The 27,600-nt window shown below is 42.3% G+C and overlaps 1 protein-coding gene across 1 annotated transcript; it reads left to right on the top strand.

The window, feature by feature from the left end:
* Positions 1-2,036: 2,036 nt before the first annotated feature.
* Positions 2,037-12,833, top strand: LOC148511966 (G protein-coupled receptor 37-like 1). Its single transcript, XM_088482447.1, has 2 exons — positions 2,037-2,674; positions 10,216-12,833. The coding sequence occupies exons 1-2, from the start codon at positions 2,072-2,074 to the stop codon at positions 10,990-10,992; spliced, it is 1,380 nt and encodes a 459-aa protein (XP_088338573.1). The 5' UTR covers positions 2,037-2,071; the 3' UTR covers positions 10,993-12,833.
* Positions 12,834-27,600: the final 14,767 nt, after the last annotated feature.

Here is a 27,600-nt window from a genome sequence, read left to right as displayed (position 1 = left end):
CTTCAGGACAATAAAAAATACAGCAAATGTAGCGCATCGTGGCATGGATGGCGCAACTAGTGTGCATGCATCTATGACACGCGCATGCACACCATAAACTGCAACGGGGAGAACGCCTACTGACACTGTGCACGCGCATTGTAGCAATGACGGTGGCTACATCTGTATGCTGTGGACTTAAGGGGACCCTGTATCAGATACATTTTTAAATCTTTTCATCTGCTGTACCTATGATCTATATCTGATCCTGTTGATAACGGGTATTAAGGTCATTGCTAAGGGTGTAAGGTTGCAAGTCTCTAAAGGTTCATGACTATATCAGCCCCCTTGATTTGTAACAAATGCCGTATCCATCGGGTAGAAAGGTCATTCAAATATTAAGGTGTATGAGAACATATTCCTGGGGAGCAGGGTGTTCCTTCTATTATCTTCTCTACATAATTATGCAAACCGCACAATGTAATTATGTATGTATGTGTATTTATATACTGTCTGTACTTATGTATCCTGTTCCCAATTTGATCCCCTTTTAAATAAAATATAAATACAATAATGTCATGATTTAAGCAAATCACATGCATGGAAAAACAATTCTTCCACACCAGACATAATAATTTAACTAATTGTTACCATGTCGTACCATGACCGCTGCAAACAAATGTGTGCTCTCTTGCACACACTTTCTAAATATACTTACAACCAGCTGTTGCACCCACCGTTGTCTGGGTATTTTATTTCTTTCTTTCTCCTTTTTCTCTCTCTCTCTCCCTCCCAGCGCCCCCCCCCCCCCCCCCCCTCAGTACTATCCCTCTGATGCCTGTGCTAACACTAATAATCTTACTTCCTGCTGTCAGTATCAGTCTCCTTATATTCTCTTCTATTCTTACTTCTCTACTAAGAAATCTTATTGCGTATCTGTAATAATCTCACTCTCCCATTCCTTCTTTCTCCTTTCTGGCTGCCACTTGCTCCCTCTATTACTCCCTATCAGGTTTTTCCCTCTCTTATTCCTCATACTGTTGTGTTTTCCTACTTACATCTTCCTATACTCTTTTCTATGGTTATCTCTTACACTTTTTCTTACTCACCCTGTACCCTCATCTGTGTACTGCTTTGCTCCAAGGGCTGACCGCCATCACTGACTGAGTGCTCCCCCTGTTCTGGCTCATTCCCGCTGGTGTTCACACATGTCTTTTTTTTTTTGTTACCAGTGCAAAGTCACAGCGTCAGTCACGCAGGCCCAGGTACAAGGGGATAGCTTGACCTGGGCCCCAGGAGTTTGCGGCTGCTAGAAAGACATATAGCAGTAGATATGGCCATCCACCGATGGTATATGGTTTAGCCATCAATGGCATTGATCCAATGGTTCTCTGCCATCGATGGTACTGAGTTCCCTGATATTTTTTTTTCTTCCACTTAGCGCCGGGATAATTACCATGCTGCCTGGTGAGTAATAGAGCAGGGCTGACCATCGGTGGGTGAAACAATCGATGGTTCTCCTGTCATTGAAACCATCAAAGTTAACCACTGATGACTAACCCATCAATGGCCATTTCTACCCTGCAGCCATGCACTATGTGTGCTGTTTGTGATGATGTCATTTTTATCACCACTCACAAATATTATATAGAGAAGATGCTCTGTTAAAAATTGATTATGGGGAGAGCAGTGTTTGCTTTGAAACATATTAGAAACCAGGGCCATGGTGATATATGTATGTATTTGTCATTTCAAATACTTAAATGTTCTTCATAAAATTTTCTAGTCTGAAAAAAAGTTACTATTCTTTAAATTGGCAAGGTGGCGGTACTACATGCATATTGACTGCATTTTGGGCACACCACTGGGAGGTGCCAGAGGGCAGAAAGCAGAGACTGGTACACATAATATGTAGATAAAGAAGTGAGGAAAGAATCTGGCACAGTGTTTAGTCATGCGAGAGAAACACAGAAGCTTTCACAGAGGAATAGGGCTCTCTTTGTGTCACTCCATAGCTTAGCAATTCTCCTCCCTTATCTCACTTTACATCCCCTCCTCTCTGCAGTTTGCAACAGACTTTTCCTTTGCAAGTATGACTGCTTCCAGAGTGGTGTTTGGATCTTTACTGATTATTTTGTTTTTTCTGTTTGCAAACATCAAGAAGACGAGTTGTAGCTCAGAGCCAATAGCCCAGATTCCGTACAGGAGCACCACTGCAGTAGGAAATGTTTACCAGGAGATAGACAAATGGGTGAAAGAGAGAGCTAAAAGAGGTTCTCAAGGTGCAGAGCCCAGAGAAGATGCCAGGATGTTAGGATACCCTAGGCTCATTAAGTCTTCAACCATTGGAGCACCAGATGTACATGGAATGCATAATGACTCCTCACATTCAAGCACCTGGAGACCAAAGCTGGCAAACTCACTGTATCCACTAAGTGAAAATTCCCTCAGCGCATATGGAGTGCTTCTGCTGTCTCTGGTTGTGTTTGCTGTGGGCATTGTGTCCAATCTATCCATCATGTGCATAGTGTGGCACAGTATGTCTATGAAGAGTGCTTGGGACTCCATCCTGGCTGGTATAGCACTCTGGGACTTCCTGCTCCTCTTCTTCTGTTTGCCTGTGGTTGTCTTCCAGGAGATCACACACCGTAGACTTCTTGGGGTACTGTCATGTCGCATTGTACCATATATGGAGGTGAGAATATTTTAGGAAACCTATATATTTTGAAACAAAGTAACCTGAGAGAAAAGTTGTTAAACTCATTTTATACATTATAAATGCATTGCAAATATTAAGAGTCTGCAGCATTCTTTTTGAAACCTTTCACAATAGAGAAATATCCAGAAAGGTCATATATGAAACGCCCAGAACTTGAATGTAGATAATTTTAGGATCCAAACAAAAGAATATTCAGAGATAGGTTTGTAGTACCAACATGTTGTTGCAATTATTCCCTGTATAATTAATTAGCTATTGTCACATCTGATTTTACATCTGGCTGCTAATATTATTATTTTTTTGTAAATAACTTCAGAGATTAATAGTATTTTCTGCATTATAGTGCATTTCTGATGTAAATAAATACCAAGTGCCATGGAATGAAGCCATTTGTCTTGATATATATATATGGGTTTGGGTATGGGATGCCAGCGAGTGACCTGATAGATACCATGTCTGCCTGTAGTTATCCTAACCCTTCTCCTACCCCTAACTGTGAAGGAGCCAGAAACAGTTTACTTTTTTTTTCATAAGGAGTGCCTGGAGGTTATATATATGTGTATATGTGTATATATATATGTGTGTGTGTGTGTGTGTGTATATATATATATATATAATATATATATATATATATATATATATATATATATATAGTTCCCAAACGTGGTCCTCAAGACTCCCCAACACTTCAGGTTTAGAGAAATCCACACTTAAGCACATGTGACTTAATTAGTACCTCAGTCAATTTGATGTAATAAACTGTGCACAACCATGGCTATCTCTAAAGCCTGTACTGTTGGGGAGCCTTGAGGACCGCGTTCGGGAGTCTATGCCCTAACCCTCCCTCCCTGGTGCCTAAACCTAACCTTCCCCCCCCCCCCCCAGTGCCTAAACCTAACCACCCCCTCCCCGCACCCTAAACTTAACCCTCCACCCTAGTGCGTAACCCTAACCCCGCTACTTACCTCCGGGATGATGAGATTCTGTACTCTAAGCACTGGCATCCCATTTGCCGGGATGTGTGTATATATATATATATATATATATATATATCACACACACACACCAAATCACCCATGTCTTTAATGTCTGCAAATATAATGAAAGAACAGTATGTGCAGAGCAATTATCTTATCCCTACAGAGCTATATATGGATGGATCCCTAGTGCAGTGCCATTTGACTTTAATTATGATTGACATCCCTAAAACTTTATAGACACTGCATTCCAAACTGATTTACTTCACCACTTAATGCTCACGGACCCCATTTGGACAGCCAGTTCAAATCCTGTTAACAGTATAATCCAATAACAAAGTCCTTAGTGCAGTGTGTGACAGAATCCAGAATAAATGTATTGCAGCCATACATATCAATACATATATCTAACAAAGAGAGATCCTGCAACCTCATATCCTTGTGTATTAATGAAGTCTGGTACCAAATCACCACTAAGAGCCGTATTCAATTAGAGCGGACCCGCGATACTTTTCCACTTCCCAGACTTTTCGCCTACACCGCGTGTTTTGTAGGCAGAAAAGTATCGCGCGCGTGTCCACTTTACCCAGTATTTAATATGAAAGTACACGAAAATGGGACCCGTGGAAACTTGAACAGGCAGAAAGTACTGTCAGATTTGGGGAAATCAGCCTGAGACCCCCCAAAAGATGCTCTGACATGCGGGTTAGCTATGGTACCCCCCCTCCCCCGATTTGGCTTGCTCAAGGTATTTGATGTTTTTAAACGGGCTCAATAGCTGCTAAATAGCGTTTTTGTATACATGGTGCAGAATAGTATTCAGGTGGTTTTTTTTGCTTAAAATAACTTATCCCAGCAAATTTGGGGTACTTGAAAATGGGGGCCAGCATATTTAAAAATTGCTAAAGTTAAGCTGAAAAAATCATGAAAAATCCACCCGCCGCAAGCACCTGCAATCAAAAAAACACTTGGGGCATACTTGGGGACCCCCCCCCCCCCAGAGTCAAGTTCGTTAGTTTTAACTTTGTCTCCCAACATTTTTTTTTTTTCCACCCCCAAATTCAAAGTAATTTTTGGGGGTGTTCAGTGTTTTGAAAAAAATTTTGACAGTTTACCTTTGGGGGACTGTCTGAAGGCTGCATGGGGGTTCCCGCGACGTTGCACCCCAAAACCCCAATTCTGCACTTTTTTCTGCATCCTATTCATAGTCAAAACTTTTCCGTCTATTACATTGCATTGACTTTCTGCCTAGGCGGAAAGTCTTCCAAATTGAATACGAAGTAAAGTCAAAACAGGCAAAAATTATGTAATCGGTGAAAAGTTTCAGCCAAAAACACGCGGAAACGGCTTTTCGCCTCAAATTGAATACGGGTCTAAATGGTAGCGGCTAGCTTGAAGGTATGCAGATGCTTCTGCGGAGACTAATTTATCGATCTTATAGTATATGGTTGAAATGTAACACAATAGCTGTAACTTGCATCCCAACATATACTTCACCACATACAACCTGGATGAAAGCAGTGTGTTTTCATTAAATACACATTAAGCCAGGGAGATTATCCCTTGTAAAGGCCCTAATGTACCACCTAATAGTGAAACACTTACAAATGAGGCTCTGACAGGGAAGGCAGACCCCATGGTAGCTGCACGCCCTGCTACTATGGCAGTTACGCTTTTTGCATTAAACCTTCATTAAACATAACATCAGTGGTTCCCAAACTTTGTTGAATAATGGTGCCCTAGAGTATCAGCATTTTGTTCATGGAACCCCTAGGCCACAAGTTTGTTATTGAGAAATTTAGCACAAATTGTTATAGTAAGTAAATAGTGCTTATGTGTCAAGCTTAGGTTCAGTTATGTGGTGGTGGACAGGGTTGCACTTGTTTGTACACACATTTTATGAGCCTCCAGCACTGGTTTTACCTATCACATTTACCAAAAATAATTTGATTTTGTCCTGGACCACCAACCTGCTGCACTACTGCAAGTGCCCTACGGCACCTAGTTTTGGAACCATTGCATTAAATAAATGAAACCTAAATCAAATATGGAGGAGACCCCAAAGCCTGCTAATCTACGCATAATTACATTAAAACTTTAAGTAAATTCAGTAATGTAGTATAAAGTTCAAAGCATTGATTAACCCCACACTATTCTGTAGAGCGTGACAAAAAAAACCCAAAACAATATTTTTTTTGTTATACAGAAAAGGTTGACAATGATTTGGTTGACACAAGAAGATCACCATCACAAAAGGTTGACAGTACAGAAGGTCAACAGGTTCAAAAAATTTTTATTTGGGGGGGGGTTAGTTAGGCGCTAGGAGGACGGTTAGGGAATTACCCTGACGTTTAGGCCCTTGGAGGGACGGTTAGGGACCAAGAGGAGGGTTAGAGTGAAGATTAGGGTTAGAAAAAAAATGTCGACCTTTTCCATGACAACCTTTTGAACCTGTCCACCTTTTGTACCTCCACCACTTCGACCAAATTAGTGTCAACCTTTTTTTTGTTATTGTAGACCTTTTGTACCCAACCCGCTAACACAGTGAATGTGGTGTTGTAGGTAAGGGGTGGTCAGGTACTGAGGTTATAAGGACAAGGATAAAAGTAACCCTTATAAATAGTAGGAGGACTAGTTTTATCATTCACTAAAGGTCCATGGGTCCAGACCTGAGTGAAATGATCCAGTCTGTCATGGAGCTATTAGGTGACTTTTCTATGCATGCAACATGCCTTATTATTATTATTATTATTATTATTATTATTATTATTATTATTATTATGGGTGGGTACTATTTGTTCCCGATGGGCTGTAAGGGAATGTCTAGTTTTTTATTTTACAAGTATGGGAAGAGGAAAGTCCAAGATTCTTTTTGTATTGGGCACACACACAAGATGTTCAGGAGTCTGTAAACCTTATGACAAAGAGAGAGAGGTCCACAATATACAATAAAAAGTTCTGCTGTCCCCAGAGTTCTTCTAATAGATAGGACTGGCCATAGAATACACCATATGAAGGTACCGATAGTATATTTTGTGCTGTTTACTTGAATTAAATAGAAATACAACTTCAGGCTACTGTATTTAATCCCTATTTTTCTCAAAGTAGTCTTCTACTAAGGTCGGAATCACACTCACATCGCTTCTGGGATTCTGTTAATATATCTCAGAGCATAATATAGACTGAGGAAATTGTGCCAATTTAACTTAAGTTCGCTTCAATAGAAGGTGTACAGAAGATATCCCAGAGGGGATTGAGAAGACAAAGTGCCTGATCTGGAGCCATTCATAAAATCTTGGATCCAATGAGACATATGTTTGCTGGATATTGGTTAGTGGATCAGGATATTAATGTTAAGAGAGATTGGTTATACAGTCAGGTGCATAAAGATTGGGACATTGACAGAATTTTCATATTTTGGCCTCTGTTCACCACCACAATTTCTTTGAAATGAAACAAACAAGATGTGCTTTAACTGCAGACTTTCAGATTTAATTTGAGGTTAATTACATCCAAATCAGTGTAGGAATAGGAATTACAGTGAACGGTGTAGGAATTACAACGGTTTCTATATGTGCCTCCCACTTTTTAAGGGGCCAAAAGTAATGGGACAAACTAAACAATCCTAAATCTAACTTTTACTTTGTAATACTTTGTTGTAAATCCTTTGCAGGCAATTACAGCCTGAAGTCTGGAACGCATAGACATCACCAGACGCTGGGTTTCATCCCTGGTGATGCTCTGCCAGGCCTCTACTGCAAATGTCTTCAGTTTCTGCTTGTTCTTGGGGCATTTTCCCTTCAGTTTTGTTTTCATCAAGTGAAATGCATGCTCAATCGGATTCAGGTCAGGGGATTGACTTGGCCATTGCATAACATTCCACTTTTTAGCCTTAGAAAACTCTTTGGTTGCTTTTGCAGTATGCTTCGGGTCATTGTCCATCTGCACTGTGAAGCATCGTCCAATGAGTTCTGAAGCATTTGACTGAATATGAGCATATAATATTGCCCGAAACACTTCAGAATTCATCCTGCTGCTTTTGTCAGCAGTCACACCATCAATAAATACAAGGGAACCAGTTCCATTGGCAGCTATACATGCCCACGCCATGACACTACCACCATCATACTTCACTGATGAGGTGGTATGTTTTGGATCATGAGCAGTTCGTTTCCTACTCCATACTCTTCTCTTCCCATCACTCTGGTGCAAGTTGATCTTTGTCTCATCTGTCCATAGGATGTTGTTCCAGAACTGTAATGGCTTTTTTAGATGTTGTTTGGCAAACTCTAATCTGGTCTTCCTGTTTTTGTGGCTCACCAATGGTTTACATCTTGTGGTGAACCCTCTATATTCACTCTTGTGAAGTCTTCTCTTGATTGTTGACTTTGACACATATACACCTACCTCCTGGAGAGTGTTCTTGATTTGGCCAACTGTTGTGAAGGGGTTTTTCTTCACCAGGGAAATAATTCTTCTGTCATCCACCACAGTTGTTTTCAGTGGTCTTCCGGATCTTTTGGTGTTGCTGAGCTCTCCGGAGCGTTCTTTCTTTTTAAGAATGTTCCAAACAGTTGATTTGGCCACACCTAATGTTTTTGCTATCTCTCTGATGGGTTTGTTTTGATTTTTCAGCCTAATGATGGCTTGCTTCACTGATAGTGACAGCTCTTTGGATCTCATATTGAGAGTCGACAGCAACTGATTCCAAATGCAAATGTCACTCCTAGAATCAACTCCAGACCTATTACCTGCTTAATTGATAACGAGGGAATAGCCCACACCTGTCCATGAAATAGCTTTCGAGTTCATAGTCCCATTACTTTTGGCCCCCTAAAAAGTGGGAGGCACATATAGAAACCGTCGTAATTCGTACACCATTCACCTGGTTTGGATGTAATTACCCTCAAATCAAATCTGAAAGTCTGCAGTTAAAGCGCATCTTGTTTGTTTCATTTCAAAGCCATTGTGGTGGTGAATAGAGGCCAAAATATGAAAATTCTGTCAATGTCCCAATATTTATGCACCTGACTGTATATTTATTTCCTGACGGAATCCTTGAGTCAAACACCCGGGATCACATCTGGTTGGGAAATGTGGGATGGCCAATATGGTGTGATACAGATGTGTCCTCATTCACCTAGCATATTTTGTGCCATATTGCGAGACCCTTGGCACAACCTAGACACGCTGCCATGGATAGCGATTCCCATACTTTGTTCCTTTTCCTTAAACTTGGTTGCACACAGAAGTACTTAAAATGCCAGCACTAGTAGTCAGTGTACTCTTGCATTGCACTTAATTGCATTAGTGATGCATATTTTGGGAAAGAAAAGTCTCCGACGGTATACTTGGTGCAAGACGTGCTGCGTCAAAACGGGGCTATTTGGCACATATTGAGAAAAGATGTACTGTATGTGGACACATCTGTAGGTGAGATGGGTGATGAAAGGTTACATTTAAGTGTACTAGAATCCAATATTTTTATTGTAAATCTGGGTGCACACCAGATACAGTGCAACCCAACAATGCGATGTAACAATACATTGTATGCTCCGTACACTCTGCATTATCCAATGTATGATAGTGCAATGTATTGTTACATGCTGCATGTTGTTACACAGCACAGCATAGTCCTTTGCATCGTCCCATATGCCGTACAGTACAGCAGATGGGACGATGCAATGCGATGAATGACCACCGTGAATGATCTGTGGCGGGATGATATATCAGACCATTCATCGTATAATGTGTACCCAGCTTTAGATGATAGAGTAAATTGTTTATGTGGATTAAGGAGTTTATATGGTCCTGTCTGTGTTTGCGTGGGGTTTTCTTCAAAAAATGGACCCTAGTGTCTGTGTGTGCATTAGGGTATTTAGACCATAAGCTTCTCTGGCACGGAGACAGATGTGAGTGATAACCTATTCTCTGTACAGCTCTGTATAAGAATATAGATTGAGGAGGCTTGTTTAAGGTTGTGTGAGGGTATGGAAAATGTCATCTGCAAATAGTGATATTTTATCATTGGTGATTTACACCTCCATCCTTCTTACAGCCTGTGATACTCTTATAGCTGTGGCTCAATCATCTAGGCAAAAACCAGGGTACCCAGGTGCAATACCATTATGAATGGTACCTTATATGTGGGACATGCCGTTATCAGTATTCTGGCTGCAGGGGATGCATAAACGGCTCATGTGCCAGTTAGGCATATGACAATCTTCAGAAATGCCAAAACTTTTAGGGTTTGGTGCATAAATTGCCAAATGGTTTTGTCAGAGGCCTTCTTGCTATCAAGTGACTGAATAACCTCCAAATAAATAGTATAAACAATAAAGGGTTTTAAGTGGTAAAAGTGGATATGTTTAGTTAATGTAAATATCTACACACATCACTGGGTGCATTTTTTGGAAAGAGGATCAAAGCTGAGATGGAGAGTTTGGCCATTTTAATTTTAGTCCACCATGAAGTTTGAGCATAACTATAATGTTGGAATCTGTTACTGTATGCTTAATATGTATTTATTTTTTTGCATAGGTTTCGTCTCTTGGTGTCTCTACATTCTCCTTATGTGCCCTGGGCATAGATCGCTTCCAATCTATAACTTCTTCCCAACTATCTTCAAGACCAGTGGAACAGTGTCAGTCCATCCTGGGAAAAGTGTCTGTTATCTGGATTGGCTCCCTGATACTTGCTCTTCCAGAGATCCTTCTGTGGCAGTTTAACCAGGAGCATTCTCCAGTGTCTGGGTTAGTCAGTGATTCCTGTGTCATGTATCCCTCTCCGGACCTGCCTCCAATTCTCTATTCTCTAGTTCTCACTTACAAGCAAGCCCGTATGTGGTGGTTCCTCGGCTGCTACTTCTGCCTACCACTCCTCTTTACTATGACTTCACTACTGGTGACGCTGCGGATTGTTGGAAACATAAAAAATGTAAAAGATGGGCAGTATCAACGTCAGCATAGTTGGATAGTAGCAGGTCTGGCCATTGTATATGGAGTCTGCATCCTTCCTGAAAATGTCACAAATATCTTGGTCACTTACACCAGCTTGGATGTCTCACAGGACCTTCTGACACTTATCACTCAGTTTTTCCTATTTCTGAAGTGTGCAGTAACACCTGTCCTGCTCTTGTGCGTCTCCAAACCACTAGGCCAGGCTTTCCTGGATTGCTGCTGCTGTTGCTGTGATGAGGATGATGCTAATCCAGGCAGTGTACGTAATGCGGATGTGATGGATGCAAAGTTGGATCAGCTAACTCCGCCTTACTCCAGCACGAGTGATCCTGAACAACATCTGGGAACGCCATGTTAATGAAGAGGAGGGGAGAACAAAAAATTGCATACAAATGACATACATGTATATAGTGATCATATCCTCATAATCTAAAAAGAATGGGTTATATGATGTTCAATAAATGGAGGACAAAGGACATTATAAAATGCAGTAAAGATGGTGCATGTATGATTGAGGTGCAGGTAAAATGAAATGAACAATGGAGCGATCTGTAATTTTAGTGTTGGCTATATTAGTCTAGGCGGTAGCCTATTAGAGCTAAGAGTGTCACACAATGACTGGGAAAGTTTTCCTCTGATAGATGTCGGCTTGCTGAAATGGGCTTCAAATTAAATAAGGAAAAATAGGTATGCAACTATTGTGACAGTTTAGGTTAATAGTTGATAGAAATGACAATACAGTGTAAAATGTAATGTAAGGCATACATATCTGGTAAACTATTTTCCTATGCACTGTTCTCATGTTGTTCCCCAGAGGTATGTATAACTATGTGGCTGAATTGCCCCAAAATTGCAGGCGAAAATGGGTTCAGTAACTATAACAAGATGTGTGCAGGCCTGCATCCGTAGTATACTGTATGTGCCAGGTTTATCTTAGGCATACTTCATATACACAGCACACTTACACTCATTTATGGTTTTCTGAGCATGCACAGAGCAGTTTTACACTATATACTTTGTGCAAACCAGCGTAGTTCTCGCTCTGCATCAGCCGCTATATTTATAAAGTGATAAGTAGCTTTCAGGGATAAGGAGGGACATTTTGAGCTAGTAAAATAGTAGTATTAACAAAAATGTGTTAGCATTCAGCTCATGCCAAATTCAAATTCTGGGAACTTTATATATGGATTTGTTCCTGTTACATTAAAGAGGCTATCCATCCAAACACGTTACACCCTCCTGCCCACAACGGTCAGGAGGGGTCTGGTGTCCAGGAACACTAATCAGGATATTCTTAGCTCATCGTGTTCCTGCCATAGAGATTTCTCCTGATACCATTGGTGGCAGGAACATTTTGAAGTAAAGTGTTCTATACAAATGGTAATGCTTATCATATGTGGAGGGCACTCCGGGCACTACTGCCAACATACGACAAGCCCGTATGGTTAGGCCGCACTGCGTTTCCTAGTCCCCTTGTCAACAGCAGCAAGAGAATGACTCTGTAGGGAGCAGCCAGGGGAGGGGAATTAGGCAGGGGATTCAGGCTTTGGGATTTTATGTTCAAAAAAGTGCTTGAATGGACAACTCATTTATAGGTCCTGTTGAATAAACAACATGTTATTTATCTGTTATTTATTTATGGTGATTTCTCTCCAATCCCTTTTTATGGTTCCAATTTTAATACTGCAGACCATTGGAGTAACTGCTAAACTGTTAATTTCATAGTTTAAAAAAGTAGTTCTTGAACTACAGCTGTTATGTTATCATAATGAAATTATAACTTTTCTCATAGTACAACAAAAGTATATATATTATATTCCATTCATTCAAAGACTACAAGAAAATGAGTGTTTGAGATTGCAAACTGATATCTGTGAATAAGGGTGAAGAAAAAAGGATTTCTGCAAAAAAAAGTTGTCTTGCTGTTCAAAGCTGGATTTTTGTTTCTGTAATGAGAGAGGACTCTTTGTTCCCCTCTCCCACACAGCCAAAAGAAAACCGCTACTGTTGTGTAAAGAAAGAGCCGGAGACATGGGACTCTACTGTATCTATGGTAACCAGACTCTGCCCTCAATGTTAAATGTTTCAAAAATCTTAATCTATTTGTGTTGACTTTACAAAGTGCATGTCGTACCTTAAAAAATGGATAAATGCTATTTGTTTCTGTCCTTTGTTTTTATTTACATCATAAATGGTCTCTTCAGTAGGATTTAGCTTCAAACATTAAACAATTCTGTATTATGATTTTACTGTATACCTTGTTTTGTGCTTTATATGTTTTCAGCTTTTTGTTGTAAAAATGAACAGGCAATGTTATTTTTAGGCTTACTGTATGACTTTCATTTTCCCCATCTCTGAATTTAAAAAAAAAAGAGATTTCTATCAGTTATAGATGGAAACCTCATAGATGAGCCTTCTACTTGGTACACAATTCTCTGTTCCTGAACGTCTCTCTTAATTTATGCTTACAGGGCAGTTCCAGAGAAGTCTATAATATTGCTCTGTTCACAACCTCAAAAACATCTAATATGTATGGTATCTAGATTTGCATACGAGGTATTGTATACTTGTGCTCCCTTACAGCGGGAGAGGTGGGCAAGTGTCATTTGAATACAGTAAATAATAATATATGTTCTCCTAAATGCAACATAACCAGACATGGATGCTCTCCCACCTGAAACACTGCCAAAGTCGGGCACTGTTTGCCAGTGACGTCCGGCGAGGTCAATGGCTGGGGAGGCACTGGCTGATTAACAGCGTAGGGATTTCCCTATATAACAGTAACCAGAACCAGGCTGAACCAGCCAGGAGGATAATGCCATAGCAGGGGGTACACTCAGTGTGGGGTCCCCCTGCCATCACATGAACCCCCCTTAAACTAGTCAGCCTAGGGCTGGGATTCCTCAGAAAGTGGGGATGCCAAAAACATAAAATGGGGGCCCCCCTCCTGAGCAACAACCAGCAGTGGTCTGAAATCCCAGTACCATTCCCCGCACCCCTGGTGGCGGTGGGTGCAGGGTTAGTGGTATGATAACAATGTTCATTACAGGCAGCCTACAGGTCCCAGCAAGCCTGCCCCCGCATGTTGGTACTTAGAAAACTATAAGTGCTTACATGCTTGGACATTAAGGGCCCGCTGGCGTCTGTAGTCAGTCTTTTGCACCTCACCCATCTGCCCTCAGGTGTTTTTAATCCCCAAACTCAGGTTCCTGCATTTTTGTCTACATATTAGAATGGCCACTATTACAGGCAAGTCCTGGATACATTTTATGTAATGTGTTAGTATTAGGGATGTTAGGGACCCATTTTATGGGGTTCACCTTAACAAGGTGGATGGACAAACATTTTTGGCCAAACGTACTAAGAACCTCACTTATACTCCATGTTAATTATAGAGTTTATCAGGATTTCTTTTGTCTATCATTGTTCTTGGAATGCACTATACTATACTATACTATAGACCTCATGCAGACCCGGTCGCAAGCGCTGAGCGATCGCAACCGGGTCAATGTTTAGGCCCTGCGCATGCGTAGCGGCCGCACTGCGGGTGCGCAAGCCCCGGAGCGAGAAAAAAATTCTCTCACTCCGGAACTCACTACAAAAGGGGCGGCTGTCGATGTTGATCGACAGTTCGACCCGTTTTGTAGGCGTGGTGGGGGGATGGTTTTTTAAGGAACGCCTGCCGTTTTGTGGGCGGCCGCACTGACATCAGCAGTGATGTCAGTGGGGAGCTTCCTGCTCAATCAGAGCAGGAAGCTCCCTGGGGCTTGCGGTTGCTGAGACCCAACCTTAGAGTCTCGTTGCAAGCCCCGATGGTCGCGATGGTCTTGACCATTGCCACCATCACCCTGGTCGGTTGCTAAAGCTAGCTACCAGGAGGTTACTGAAAAGTGAAGCAGCCGCCCTCATTCAGAGCAAGCGCTCGCTTCTTGCAACTGCCTCTGAATGAGGGCCTATGTCCCTTGCATTGTACTACAAGTCTCAGCATAGCAGCGCCTCCTATTATGTTTAAAATTAGGGTGTGCAGTCCAAGCTTCCCTCGCTTACTACCTGTATACCGTCTGTAAAGAAAATATTAAAAGAAATACAAGACACATGAATGTTTTAATAAAAGTTTATTATATGGCGTCTTTATCAGGGGTCGGCGGGCTTCCAGCTCTTTTGCATGGCCACCGCCTCCCCAGGGCTTCCGAAGTCTTCACCTGGGTGGTGGCGGCCTTTCAGCTCTTTTGCATTGCCGCCGCCTCCCCAGGGCATCCACTGTCTTCACCTGGGGGCGGCGGCGGCCTTTCAGCTCTTTTTCTGGCTTACATAAATCAGCCGAGGGGGTGGGGCAATGATGTCGCAAGCACCTTGCGGTGGCCATCTTGAATTAAAAAAATTACACTGACACCGTTTTTTAAATTGGCACCGCTGCTGAACTGTGCAGAATGGCAGGCAGGGACTGGCTCTTCTCGGATCCAGGCCTGCCGCCATGCCAGCTATCTCTACCTGGTCCCGCACCACTAATTCCCGTACCTCCGCTGGGTCCCCGCCGCATACCCATCCAGTGATGACAGCGGATCCATCACATCTGCCTGACAGGCGTGTCACTGTCAATGAGCCATTTCTATAGGTGCTGCTATATCCTTTATTTTCAATGGTCACCCCGTAGAACCTTTCTATTGTCCATGGGAAGCAGCGCTCTCACTGCTTCCCAACTGATTTTTTGGTATAGAATAATGCACAGTCGATATTTATGAAATATCTTCTTTTTATTATTTTAATTATAAAGACAGGATCTGCCTTCCCTGTGTACACATCCCTGCTGTTTGCTGCACTGACATTTTTGGTATCTGATTGCTTCTAGGGATACACCTGATTTTCTTGGTTCTGAGTTTATATTATGTAGATTGGCAAACAACTTTTGCGAATCAGCCATATGCTCATTGTTAATGCATCCACCCACCTCAGAATTGTGCATGTGTCCCTCATACGCTTGTGTTTTATATGGTCAAAACTACAACACATTCTAATTTTGCTGCACCAAGCAAGCATCTGCTGACACTACCTCCTGCTCATCACAGTAAAGGTGCCCATCCACTAGGCGACTTATGTGAGCGATTGAACGATAACGATATCTTTCAATCGTTCATAAATCGTTTGTAAAAATGTTTTAAACGACCAGCGATGCGCGTGCCCACTGGTCATTTAGACATCTATAATCATGCAAACATGCTGGGCAATCTGACAATATCATCAGATTCAGCATGTTTGCAGATGATTGATGAGCCTGCACTGAATGACTGCTCGTTCAGTGCAGGCTCATCACAGACTGACAAATGACTGCACGATTACAATGTCGTAATTGTACAGTTGTTTTCATATCTAGTAGTGGATGGGCACCTTTACAGTTTTGCAGGGACTTGGGGCAAAATCAATTGAAAAGGGGGATAATTTTGTTCTCTGGTTGATGTTGTTAGGTGTTAATATATTTCTAAATGTCATTATGACCAAATATACCGATTGCAGGCTAAATAGTAAACTAGTTTAGTTCAGAAAGTATTGCACGAGTATTTTTAGCTCGATCTGACTGCAAATTAAAACATCACTGATTATCATGTCAGGGTCCAGTTAGCTACAGGCCAATACATTTGTCAATATAACAAATTAAATTATGTGAAAGAAGATCACTCATCCAACTGTCACTCAAACCTCCGACTCCACTACCACCACCTGCAGATATTAACACCACTGAAAGTGAAAAGAAAGAACAATGAGTGAACACTTTGCATATGTGACATCCATGTTAATGACACCACCAGAAGCTCCAGTGCAAAATTTAACAAGCTATAAATCTGTGAACAAAACCGTGAAATTACAACTTGTTAATAAAAGGAGGAGATGATGGGCCTACCAGCTGGAAGCTTCAAGATCAGGGGCGGATTGGGATAGAAAACCAGCCCGGGAAATATATAGAAGCAGCCCTAAAGGAGTGGGGTCTATTAAGGGGGCGGGATCACTCCTCATACTGCCAGATTCTTAGTCGGTGGCAGTTACGGCCTTCCTTGCGTCTTTTGCTGCAGCTGCAACTTTATGCTAATTCTGCTATAATACCCTTCCCTGGTGTACATCTGTGCTTTGTGCACGTGTAGTTTGTGCACGTTTAGACCCCACCATCATTCGCACCAGTGACTTTTTAACCCTATGCTAGGTGCAGTCCATCTGAGTATAGACTCCAATGTAAGCAATTCAGCATCTCTGTATGCAGCCGTGTTCAGCAACACGCCCATACTGCCTTACATCTGTGTCCTATTAGCCAACCGCCTGTAACTGCTTAGGAATGGCCAAGACATTTCTAATACACTTCTTGGTGCATCCTAAGTAAAAAGGCCAAGATCTATAGTTAATTAATACAATGAATGCCCTAATTGGCCAATGCTGTTAGTTTAGGTATTAACTAGTCCAGTCAAGGAGAACTGGAATACCATACGGACATATGCGCAGTGCAACTCAGATGCATGCGCATACTAAAAACATTGCACACAAAAAAAAAAACACTTTAGCACCCACAAGAAAGAAAAACACACATTTTCCTCAATGAGAAGAAAATAAAACACAAAGGCCCCCAACAGGCGGAAAAAAACAATACATTGCCCTCAATAGGAATAAAATAAAACACATTAGCCTCTGACAGGAAAAAATAAACATACATAATGGCCCCAGACTGACCTGTCTGCAGTACTTGTAAACATTTGGAATTCCGGGCAGGGATGAAATTGTGGGCCCCAGGGCTGATAGACAAGATCAGCAGCCCCCCTGTCCAGGACTGGTACTCCAGTCCCGGCAGTCTCGCCCCTGATGGTGCCCATGACTGTGAGGCATGATATTTAATATTGGAGTGGGGGCAGTGTAGCATAGTGGGAGAATACAATTTATAATGGGGACAAATCTGGTATAGAGAGGCACAATATTAATACTGGTGGCGGGCAGAGAGATCCTCACAGACTGCTGACTACAGGAAGATGGACCGACCAGCCGGCCAGAGGAGAGCTGGAGACAGAAGGAAAGGGTAGGGGCTCGGTAAGGGAGCATGGAGAGCGCATACCTGGACTCCCACATTGACATCAGCCCCGCTGGTTGCCCTGCTTCCAGGTGCTGCGCAGAGTCAGACAGACAGTCCCGTGACCCAGTAGGTAAGGTTGGTTGCTCTTGAGTCCAGCACTTGCAGACGGAGGCGGAGCCACGCTATCCGCACCTGCTCCCGGCTAGCGGCACCAGGAAGTGCTTGCTATGACAGCTTCCAGACTTGCGTTCCACAGCAGAACGTAAGTAGTACTGGAAGCGCGACTGCGGGCAACAGTGAGCCGGCCCGGCCAGCAACCAGTGGCAATGTGAGCCGGCCCGGCTGAGGGGATTATGGGGCCGGCCCAGCGGGAAGTTACCTGCTGTCCCGGTGGCCCAATCCGCCCCTGTGAATAATATATAGAATGGCCATTATTATGCTAAGAACCTCTTGGATGCAATTTAGCAGTATTATTACTAGGTTCAGCATAGTTAGAGTGTGCACTTGCATCTGTCTTTTTTTGCTTGCAGCACTACAAGTCTCAGCAAGTAGCACCTCACATTGTGCTTAGGGTGTGAAATCTAGGGCCCTTCCCCCTATAGCTTCAAGATAATCAAAGGAAAATAATTTAAATGCTTTTGGAAAGGGCAGAGGAAGAGTAGGAAAAAGATGATGTTATTCTAGACAGTGTGACCTTTCATAGCAAATACTGGTACCGTATTTACTCTCAAACAATATGCATGATCTGTTATGGATACAGGCCCTTTGTCCCATGACGCCAATGATCGGTGTGTTGCTAATGAGTAATGACTGGTTTTATAGAGATTACTGCAGATGGTGGTGAAGAGATGGCACTGATTTGGTTGCAGCAGTAACACTGCAAAAAAATGACAGAGCATTGTTCTTGAGATTGCAGAGGTGTTGCCTAAGCCCAAACCCCCAGTTAGGACAAGAAAGAATAAATGTGTGCAACATATGGTAGAAAATGAAAGCAGTTCCCTTTGAAATAATTTCATACTTGCTGACCTTTTGGCTGCCCCTACAGTTGGCACTGTGGGGGTGGGGCACGGCAAAGATGGTCGGGTCTGGGGGCGTGGTGACGCGAACACTGCCATTGTGAAGCAGGAGTCAGAGCCACGATAATGCAATTCAATGCAAATTGTGTCATCAGCTACCCACTTAACTCGGGAGCAGACAGCCGGCATCTCCATAGTAACATGATACAAGTAGAACACAGAGACGGCTGTATAGTGGTGCACAGTGGCACCGCTGTAAAGAAAGAAAAAAAACAGTAGTGCAGTACATAACGTATGACATGACAAATAGACAATACATAAATGGTGTAAGGAAATTGTTATGACTCCCAGCGAAACAAAGCTTGTATGTATTATATGGGCATGTCATAGCAGTCAAAACATTATATAAATCTTCCTACATATCAATTAAAAGAGATACAAAGGAATACACACATCTGCACACATTACATGGTAATTATTTTAGTAACCCCATATTTATTATCATAAAAAAAATGTGTTCAGAAATGGCGTGCTGCCAGTTGACAAGAAGTGTCATAATCATATAAAGAAAGAAAGAAAAGGCTTGTCTTCTATGTGGCAAACAAACAAAGGTTGTTGTTTCCTATATATAAACTTAAAAGATTTTAATCTTTATTAGGTATACATTAAAAGGTTCCAACTGGAACAAAGTTCAGCGAAAGAGAGGTTAAAAATAAGATAAAGAATAATTGTGTAACTATTGTAATAGAAAAGTGAAATAAAATAAAAAAAAGAATCCCTGCCGTGTGACTTTATTTCTTATTTGTAATTTTAAAAATGTCCATATACTGCTATAGCAAGTTTTAACCTTGTAGAGCTCTGTGTTTAGTAGTTAGGAGGAGATGCAGTCAGGAAGCCGATGGTCACAATGCCGACCGCCGGCTTCCCGACTGTCTAATCCCAGCAGGGGACTAATGACAGGCATCGATATCCCGATGCCTGTCATTTTACCTACGTCGGGAGCCCGATGCCCGGCATACCAATTGAAGGTAAGCCGAGTGTGGACAGCCGCGCGGGGGAGGGGGAGGGTTGGGTTAGGGGCTCCCAGGGGGGACTTAGGGTTAGGCTAGGGGAAGGGGGGGTTAGGGTTAGGCACCCCTAAAGGAGGGTTAGTGGGGGGTTTAGGTTAGTTAGTTCTTATCTTTAGTGCAGTCAGGATCTTCACTGGTGCCGAGCTTGTGTAAATCATTTTGAATTGCCTTAGACGATTTTCTTTTCTCACTCAAGCACAGTTTTTTCATTCTCCTATCACAGCATGGTGTTGTGGATCTTTGCCTACCTTTACTAGTTTTTTGAATCGACTGAGTCTGTTGACACTTAGGGCCTGATTCAGAGCCGCTCGTAAACGGCCTCTTGTTCGCTCCGAGCGATGTTTGCTCAACTGCGCATGCGTACGGATCGTTATACGCATGCGTGAACCAGTCAGTGCGGCTGAAAATTGTTTGTTCGCTAAATTGCGAATGCCTGCTAATATGAGTGACAAGAGGAGGCGTATGTGGGTGGTAACAGGGGAAGGTGCTTGAAAACGGGGAGTGGAAATCAGAAAGCAGGCGTGCTTAAAGGTCAAAACGGGCGTTTTAAGGGTGTGCATAATTACTACTGGAGTGTCATTGACCACGTCACTGGGTTATTTTATAGCCAGACCTGCTCGCAAATTTGTGGTAGCAAACACCAGTCCCAAGAATAGCGAGCAGTTCATACGCTGTTCGATGTACTCGATTAATCTAATAAATAGCGGACATGACGTATGGTGCGAGCGGCCAGGGGGCGTCTTTTTAAAAATTACAACCGCAAGTTTTGTTCGCTCCTTCAGACATAGAGGCGTCAACAGACCGCAAAGAGCGAACGGTTCATTTGAATAGCCACCCCTTTTTGTTGAACCAACGACCGCAAATAGCGACCGGCTCTGAATCAGGCCCTTATTCCACAGTTTCGAAATGCCTCCTTTGGTTACCTTCTTCACGTAAAATAGTCAACTGTTTTACTTTGGTTGTCATCCTAAATAAGTTACACAGCTTACTTCAAGAAATAAAAGTAAAAAAAACACATAAAAAACAGCGACCAACTCAGTGATAATCAAACAATTAAATAATAATGTTTCACTATCAATTCTAGTAGCTACAAATGTGCTCCCTATATTTAGTTAGCTATAACTTTTTATGTAATAAAGATCATTTGTTGCAGTGAACGACATTATATTGTGTATAAAATTATCTTTCCAGAGATATACACCTCCATAAGATTTTCTTTAAAAATAATGCAGTTATATGCAATTAAACTCTAAAAGCACACATTTTCCAAAACGTTTCCACAATTTTGGCCACTACATTATATGTTGAGTAATACATACTGTAGATCTCATTTGCAGCATGATTTTGGTATCTGTGGTTATATCTTTGTTTACTTCACATATATTCACATATAGGACCTCATTCAGAGTCGGTCGAAGCGGCCGCACGGTCGTACGCCACTGATGTTCACTATGCTGCGCATGCGTAAAGTTCGCAATGCGCGTGCGCAAACTAGCCGCTACGATCAGAAATTTCTCTCTCCTTGAACACAGCCAGGTCGGTAGTTTGAGTGACAGAATGAGGCGTTTGTGGGTGGTAACAGGGGAAGGTGCTTGAAAACGGGGGAGTGGAGATCTGAACGCAGGCATGCCTAATTATGCGAACGGCGTTTTATGGGAGTGCATATGGTTTATGGGAGTGCATAATTAACAAAGTAGCGTCATGGCACATGTGACATGGGAGGTTTTTACACTGACATGATCTTAGAGCTTAAGAGAGGGTATGGTCAACCTTAAGCTCTATGACCAGTTTCAATGGTTCCCGATGGTCTCGATTAATCCTTATATGCCCGGAGATGACGTGCAATGCGTACGAGAAGGGGGCGTATTTTTTCTGAATTCCGGCCACTTCCTCCCCTTGGTCGGCCAGCTACCGATCCGAACTTAGGGAAGCAACTTGCGAGGGAATCATTTGAATATCCGGCCCCTTTTCCCGTACGACCATGCGGCCGCTTCGACCGACTCTGAATGAGGTCCATATTCTCTCCCGCCAGATCCTTAATCATGTATTGCTATAATTATATTCTCCACAGATCTCACAGTATATGCAGATATGCTGTTGTTATCCCTAATTAGTTATAATTGGTACACAGATAACCGGACTGCAGTATAAATGTCACATATTATGAAACAATGTTGCCAGTCACAAATGCAGTATGAATGTTACAGACACATATTATGAAACCATGTTGCCAGTCACGAATGCAGTATGAATGTTACAGACACATATTATGAAACCATGTTGCCAGTCACGAATGCAGTATGAATGTTACAGACACACATTATGAAACAATGTTGCCAGTCACTGCTGGACGAATAACACAGTGAGATTTAAGTATTCTAATCATATTATTGATTTTTGCAACATCATATTTAGCTAGACATGGAGTGCACACGGTGGGCGAGCCGACGCGTGTTTCACTGTTAGCTTTTTCAAGGCAAGACGATTGTCTCCACTGCCCCAAGCTATATTCATACATGAGGACCAATGAAATCATGTTTCCCGGTCACGTGATCTTTGGGACCAATCCTGTGTTTGTTTACAGATTTCCATCTCTCATCCATGTCTCATCCAGCTCCATGTGAGTTCTCATGTGAGGTCCATGTCTAATCCAGTGAAAACTGCAGTCTCAGGGATCGTGGACAAAGAGTGTGTCCCCATCCACCAATAGGGGTTGTGGTCACTCATAGCTGTACAATGCGACTGATACAACTCCAGCAAGTATCGTATATGCATACATCGGGTGTGCTGAGTGTGTTCACCTCCTCCAATCAGATGCTTATTTATATAAACCATCAATTCTGGATATTATATTCATTAATATTATTAATTCCTTACTAGTCAACATTTAATTGTTACTAACTGTAAATACTAAGTCTAAATAATTAATACACATGTTTATAATCTGATAATACAAGAGATATTAAGACGGCTCATAATAACCTTAATTACTGATGTCACGCTATAATATAATACCGTATTGGAATTTACACTGATGTAAAGGAATAATCCGACTGTGAACATGTAAAATTGCTATTGAACATTACATTATTCTCTCATAAATTATTATTGAGATTATGATTACTAAATAAAAATGAAAGGACTCACAATGTCCAAGGGAATTATGTATTATATTTCTCACTAATACCAATTGGGCTAAAATATATATAATTCAATATATAAATATATAAATAAATATTAGGGACCCTATTATCCTAAAGTAAATATAGAAATAAAAATGACTTCTATTACATGGTGAATATTAGTGGGAATTGATAATAATAAAAAATAATAATATTAATAACTGTATTGTGGTCTAATTAATGATATAAATAGAGTGAAAACTATTAGATTGTGCATATTACATAAAAAATGTGAATATTTAATATGTGCATATCTATAGTGTGTTAAAAATTAAAAATAAACTGTGGAATAAATCAGAATATAATTCTGACTGCCGCCATTAGTGTAGCAATAAAAAATTATTTCAAAAATAAAAATGTTCAGAATGAAACCTATCTAGTTGTGTTATCATACATGTGACATCCAAATGTGTATAAGAGTGTGGATAAATTAGTGCCTAGAACAATAAATACGTTAATGGTGAGTAATAAAAAACAAGCAAAAAGTGAAAAAAATTAAACAATTACTAACCTACTGTTACTAATGATCTTATCTTTTATATTGTTGAGTACAAAAATGGGTTTTAATTTAAGTTGGAATCTTTTTAATGTATACCTAATAAAGATTAAAATCTTTAAAGTTTATATCAGTAGCGTAACTAGGGCAGGGCGAGCGGGGTGCGTGCCCTGGGTGCCGTGGGACTGGCGGCGCGTGGGGGGGCACCGCCGGCCACGGTACCAGCCCGCCCTAGTTAGCCAGTGTAGCGCCGACTGCAGTGAGTGCGGTCAGCGCTACACATTTACACAGGACCGGTGCTAGGCTTCCAGCGCCGGTCCTGTGCTGCACAGCCGAACCCCTTCCCTCCCCCTGAGCGCTTGCCCAATAGCGCCAGGAGGAGGGTGGCAGGCAGGCTCAGACTGTGCATAACACACACATCGCCGCCAGCACTGGCAGTGATGTGTGTGTTAATCATCAGCCAATGAGAGTCAGACAAACTCTCATTGGCTGCTGCTGCACACACATCACTGCCGAGCAGCAGCGATGTGTGTGTGAATCAGCAGCCAATGAGAGTCAGATAGGCTCTCATTGACTGCTGCGTGCCCACTGCAAGAGCCGGGCTTCCGTCCGGCTCCTGCAGTGGTAATGGGAGAAACGTCATGACGTCTCTCCGATAATGCAGAGTGGCCCGGCCCGGGACGATGGACATGCGGACGGTGGCGAGAGCAGGAGCGTGGATACAGGTAAGTATTTTTCTTTTGTTTCATTTTAGTGTATTTTTTTTTTTTGGGGGGTGCTCTGTTACAAAGAAGGGGTCTACTACTGGGGGCACTACTGGGGGGGATACTACTGTGGGCACTGCTTCAGGTGGGGGGGACCAGTACTGGGGACTACTACTGGGTGGGGGATACTACTGGGGGCACTGATTCGGGGGGGGACCACTACTGGGGACAACTACTGGGGGGGATACTACTGGGGCACTGCTTCAAGGGGGGACCACTACTGGGGGGGATACTACTGTGGGCACTGCATCATGGGGGACCACTACTGGGGGAACTATATAAAGGGCACTGTATAGGAGGGACTACTACTGGGGGCACTATATAAGGGGCTCACTACTGGGGGGTCCACTACAGGGGGCACTGAAATGGGAGAACCACTACAGGAGGCACTGCATGAGGGGGACAACTACTGGGGGCACTGTATAAGGAGCACTGTATATGGGGGATAATTACTGGGGGCCTGCATATGAGGGATCACTACAGGGGGCACTGTGTAAGGGGCACTGCATATGGGGGATTACTACTGGGGGCCTGTATAAGGGGAACTAATAGGGGCCTGCATAAGGGGGACCACTACTAGGAGGCACTGCATAGGGGGGAACTGTATAAGGTGGAAAGAAATGTTCCCAGTGACAAGAAAGAGGTGTGTGTCATGTTGTCACGCTCCATTTTTCAGTGGCCACGCCCATTTTTCGCAGCGTGCGCCTGAGGCGCGCGCACATAGGGGGGGCTCCATTTTCAAATTTGCCCTGGGCTCCAAATACCCTAGTTACGCCACTGGTTTATATATAGGAAACAACAAACTTTGTGCGCCACATAGAAGACAAGCCTTTTATTTCTCTCTTTATGTACATATCAATTCACCAAGGTAATTAATGTATTAATAACCTGAGCAACCTGTGCTTAACTGGTAACTATAGGCAACCAAGCAGCATCACAACATAAAGGGACTCATAGGCAGCAGTTGAGTGACAGGGACTCATCATCAGGGGTCCGAATAGGTGCAGGAGTATCCAAGCCCGATATGTAATTTTTAACGACTAAGGGCCTGATTTAGCAAGGATCGCTATTCTGCTAATATGCATGCTACGTAGTTGCTAATATAAATGGTGAAATGTAATGTTTGCAATCGCATTGTGATCACAGCCTGACATAAGGACGCCCACTTTCCCTTACACACATCTGTATACTTGGGCAACATAGTGAATTAATCGGTAACATCTGACCCATACGCACAGTTAAGGCAGGTCAGACGTCACTCAGGAATTGCTAACTTCAGTGCATGCTATGAGACCTCAGGCCGTGTCTGGTATGAATGCCCCTGCAACGGTGTTGAGGCGCACTTGCACGTCTGTGTTCGCCCGACAACTCACCCCCGTCCCCACCCACAAATGGCACTTCCTGTCAATCACTCTGCTCTGGGTCTGTGAAGCCTCTGCAGATGCAGTTTCCATTGCAAATGCTAGTTCGCACACTGCAATGCATATGCATACGCAGTGTGAATTAATCGACCGATTGCGTGCAAATTACCAACTGCATTGCTTGCTGAGTCAGGCCTTAAATCTTTAATGTTTTTTGGCCTCCTGAAGCAAGGCATTAGGATGTGCTCTTAAGAGCTGGTAATGCAAGATCCCCCGCAAAGATGTGCCAAAGATCTTTGGCCAACTTACTGATCCCATTACTCAGGGGGCTGAATTCATTCACCCAGGTGATCCTTTTAGGGTCTGATGTTCTCTTCTTATTTTTTCTTCTGAGAGTGTCTTCTCTCACTATCGCCAGTACTCTCTCCTTGATATCCAGCAAGTCTTTGCGGTGATAACTGCGAACCACAAATTGTCCTATCATTGAATCCATCTCCATCCGAGCAACATTTAGATCATCTGTTATACCACTGAGAAATTGGGAAAGGGGAGCCCGTCTTTCAGAGAGCGAGGGTGATTGCATGTTGCTATTGGTTGGTTTTTTATAGATGGTCGTCCTCAAAAGGGTATCTGATTTAGAGACTAGTACATCCAAGTAATGTAACTGCATTGGATGGATGTCCCAGGTGAATTTAATGTACAGATCTAGCTGATTGATCTGTGTCATAGCTTCTGTGAAGCACTCCTGTGAACCTGTCCATATAATAAACAGGTCATCAATGTACCTTGTGTAAAACTAGATGTGTTGTGGGAAGGCCAAATCCTCAAAAAATAGTTTCCTCTCAGTCTGAAACATGAAGATGTTAGCGAATGAGGGTGCCACGCACGACCCCATTGCGCAAACGAGCAGGTGCAAATAGCACTTATCATCAAAAAGGAAATCATTTCTTTTGAGAGTTAATTCCAACAGGCGTATGAAGAGAGAGATGTCAGGGCCATGGTACAATTGGTTATAAGTCAGGAAGCAGTGTACTGCTTCAAGTCCGGCATCGTGGGGTATATTGGTGTAAAGGCTTGACACATCTAGGGTGCACAAAAAACAATTAGTAGGGACTGGGAATACTCTCTGGAGTTTATTAAAAAAATCGGTAGTGTCTTGCAAAAAGGTGGCTGGGGCCTGGACTACTGGTTGTAAAAAGTAGTCGAGGTATTGTGAGATCTTATAGTACAGTGACCCCCTGGCTGAGATGATGGGACAATAAAACAAAGAAAAATTGTTGACACCCAAGGTGCAAAACCACACTTATGCAGCCAACCAGAAAAGTAAGGGCCAGCTTACTTTCATATAGCGCATCTATAAACATAAAGTTGCTGGATAACAGTGCTAAAAAAGTCAGATAATACTTAAATGTCCATTTTGAGATGTCCAATGGTAAATTTCAAAACTTCCTTTCAGATGTCCCGTGTTCAGATGTATCTCAAAGTTGTAATATGTATGGAAACAAAATAAAAATAAAAAAGTATCATAGTGTAGTAAGTCCGGTCAATATATGAGATAAAACCACAAAGACTTTTTGGGCACTTTTCTCAATCTATGTAAGATGTTGCGTACCAAACTTACAAATAAGATGCAACACAGCCACACATCAAGGTATCTGTAAACTGTAATATATCCCGAAAGGTCAATCATGTGATCGCGTGATTCAAATAATGCGTACCATACTCACTCTCTAAAGAGCATCTGGGTTTTTTTGAGGAGATTAAGAAAATTCACACTTCCAACACCATAAAATAAAGATGGAGGTGATCACAATGAAGATAAAAATATTTAATGAAAAATAAGTATAAGAACAAAAATTACATATAATGGAAGCTAAGGCGAGCTCAAGGAGGACAGAAATCTCCAGTGGAGCAGAAGGGCAGTTGTTACAACAAGTAAAAAAAAATCTATTTGTATACGTATGCAAAGTGCCGGCTGAAAACACCTCCACCTAACAAACTAAGGGCTGTATTAAATTGCAGGTGAAGCCGT

This window comes from Taudactylus pleione, unplaced genomic scaffold (assembly GCF_031769625.1).
Source record: "Taudactylus pleione unplaced genomic scaffold, aTauple2 ptg000288l, whole genome shotgun sequence".
In the NCBI taxonomy this organism is placed as follows: Eukaryota; Metazoa; Chordata; class Amphibia; order Anura; family Myobatrachidae; genus Taudactylus; species Taudactylus pleione.
Note: the sequence above shows the minus strand (reverse complement) of the source record. Positions and strands in the feature narration are given on the sequence as shown.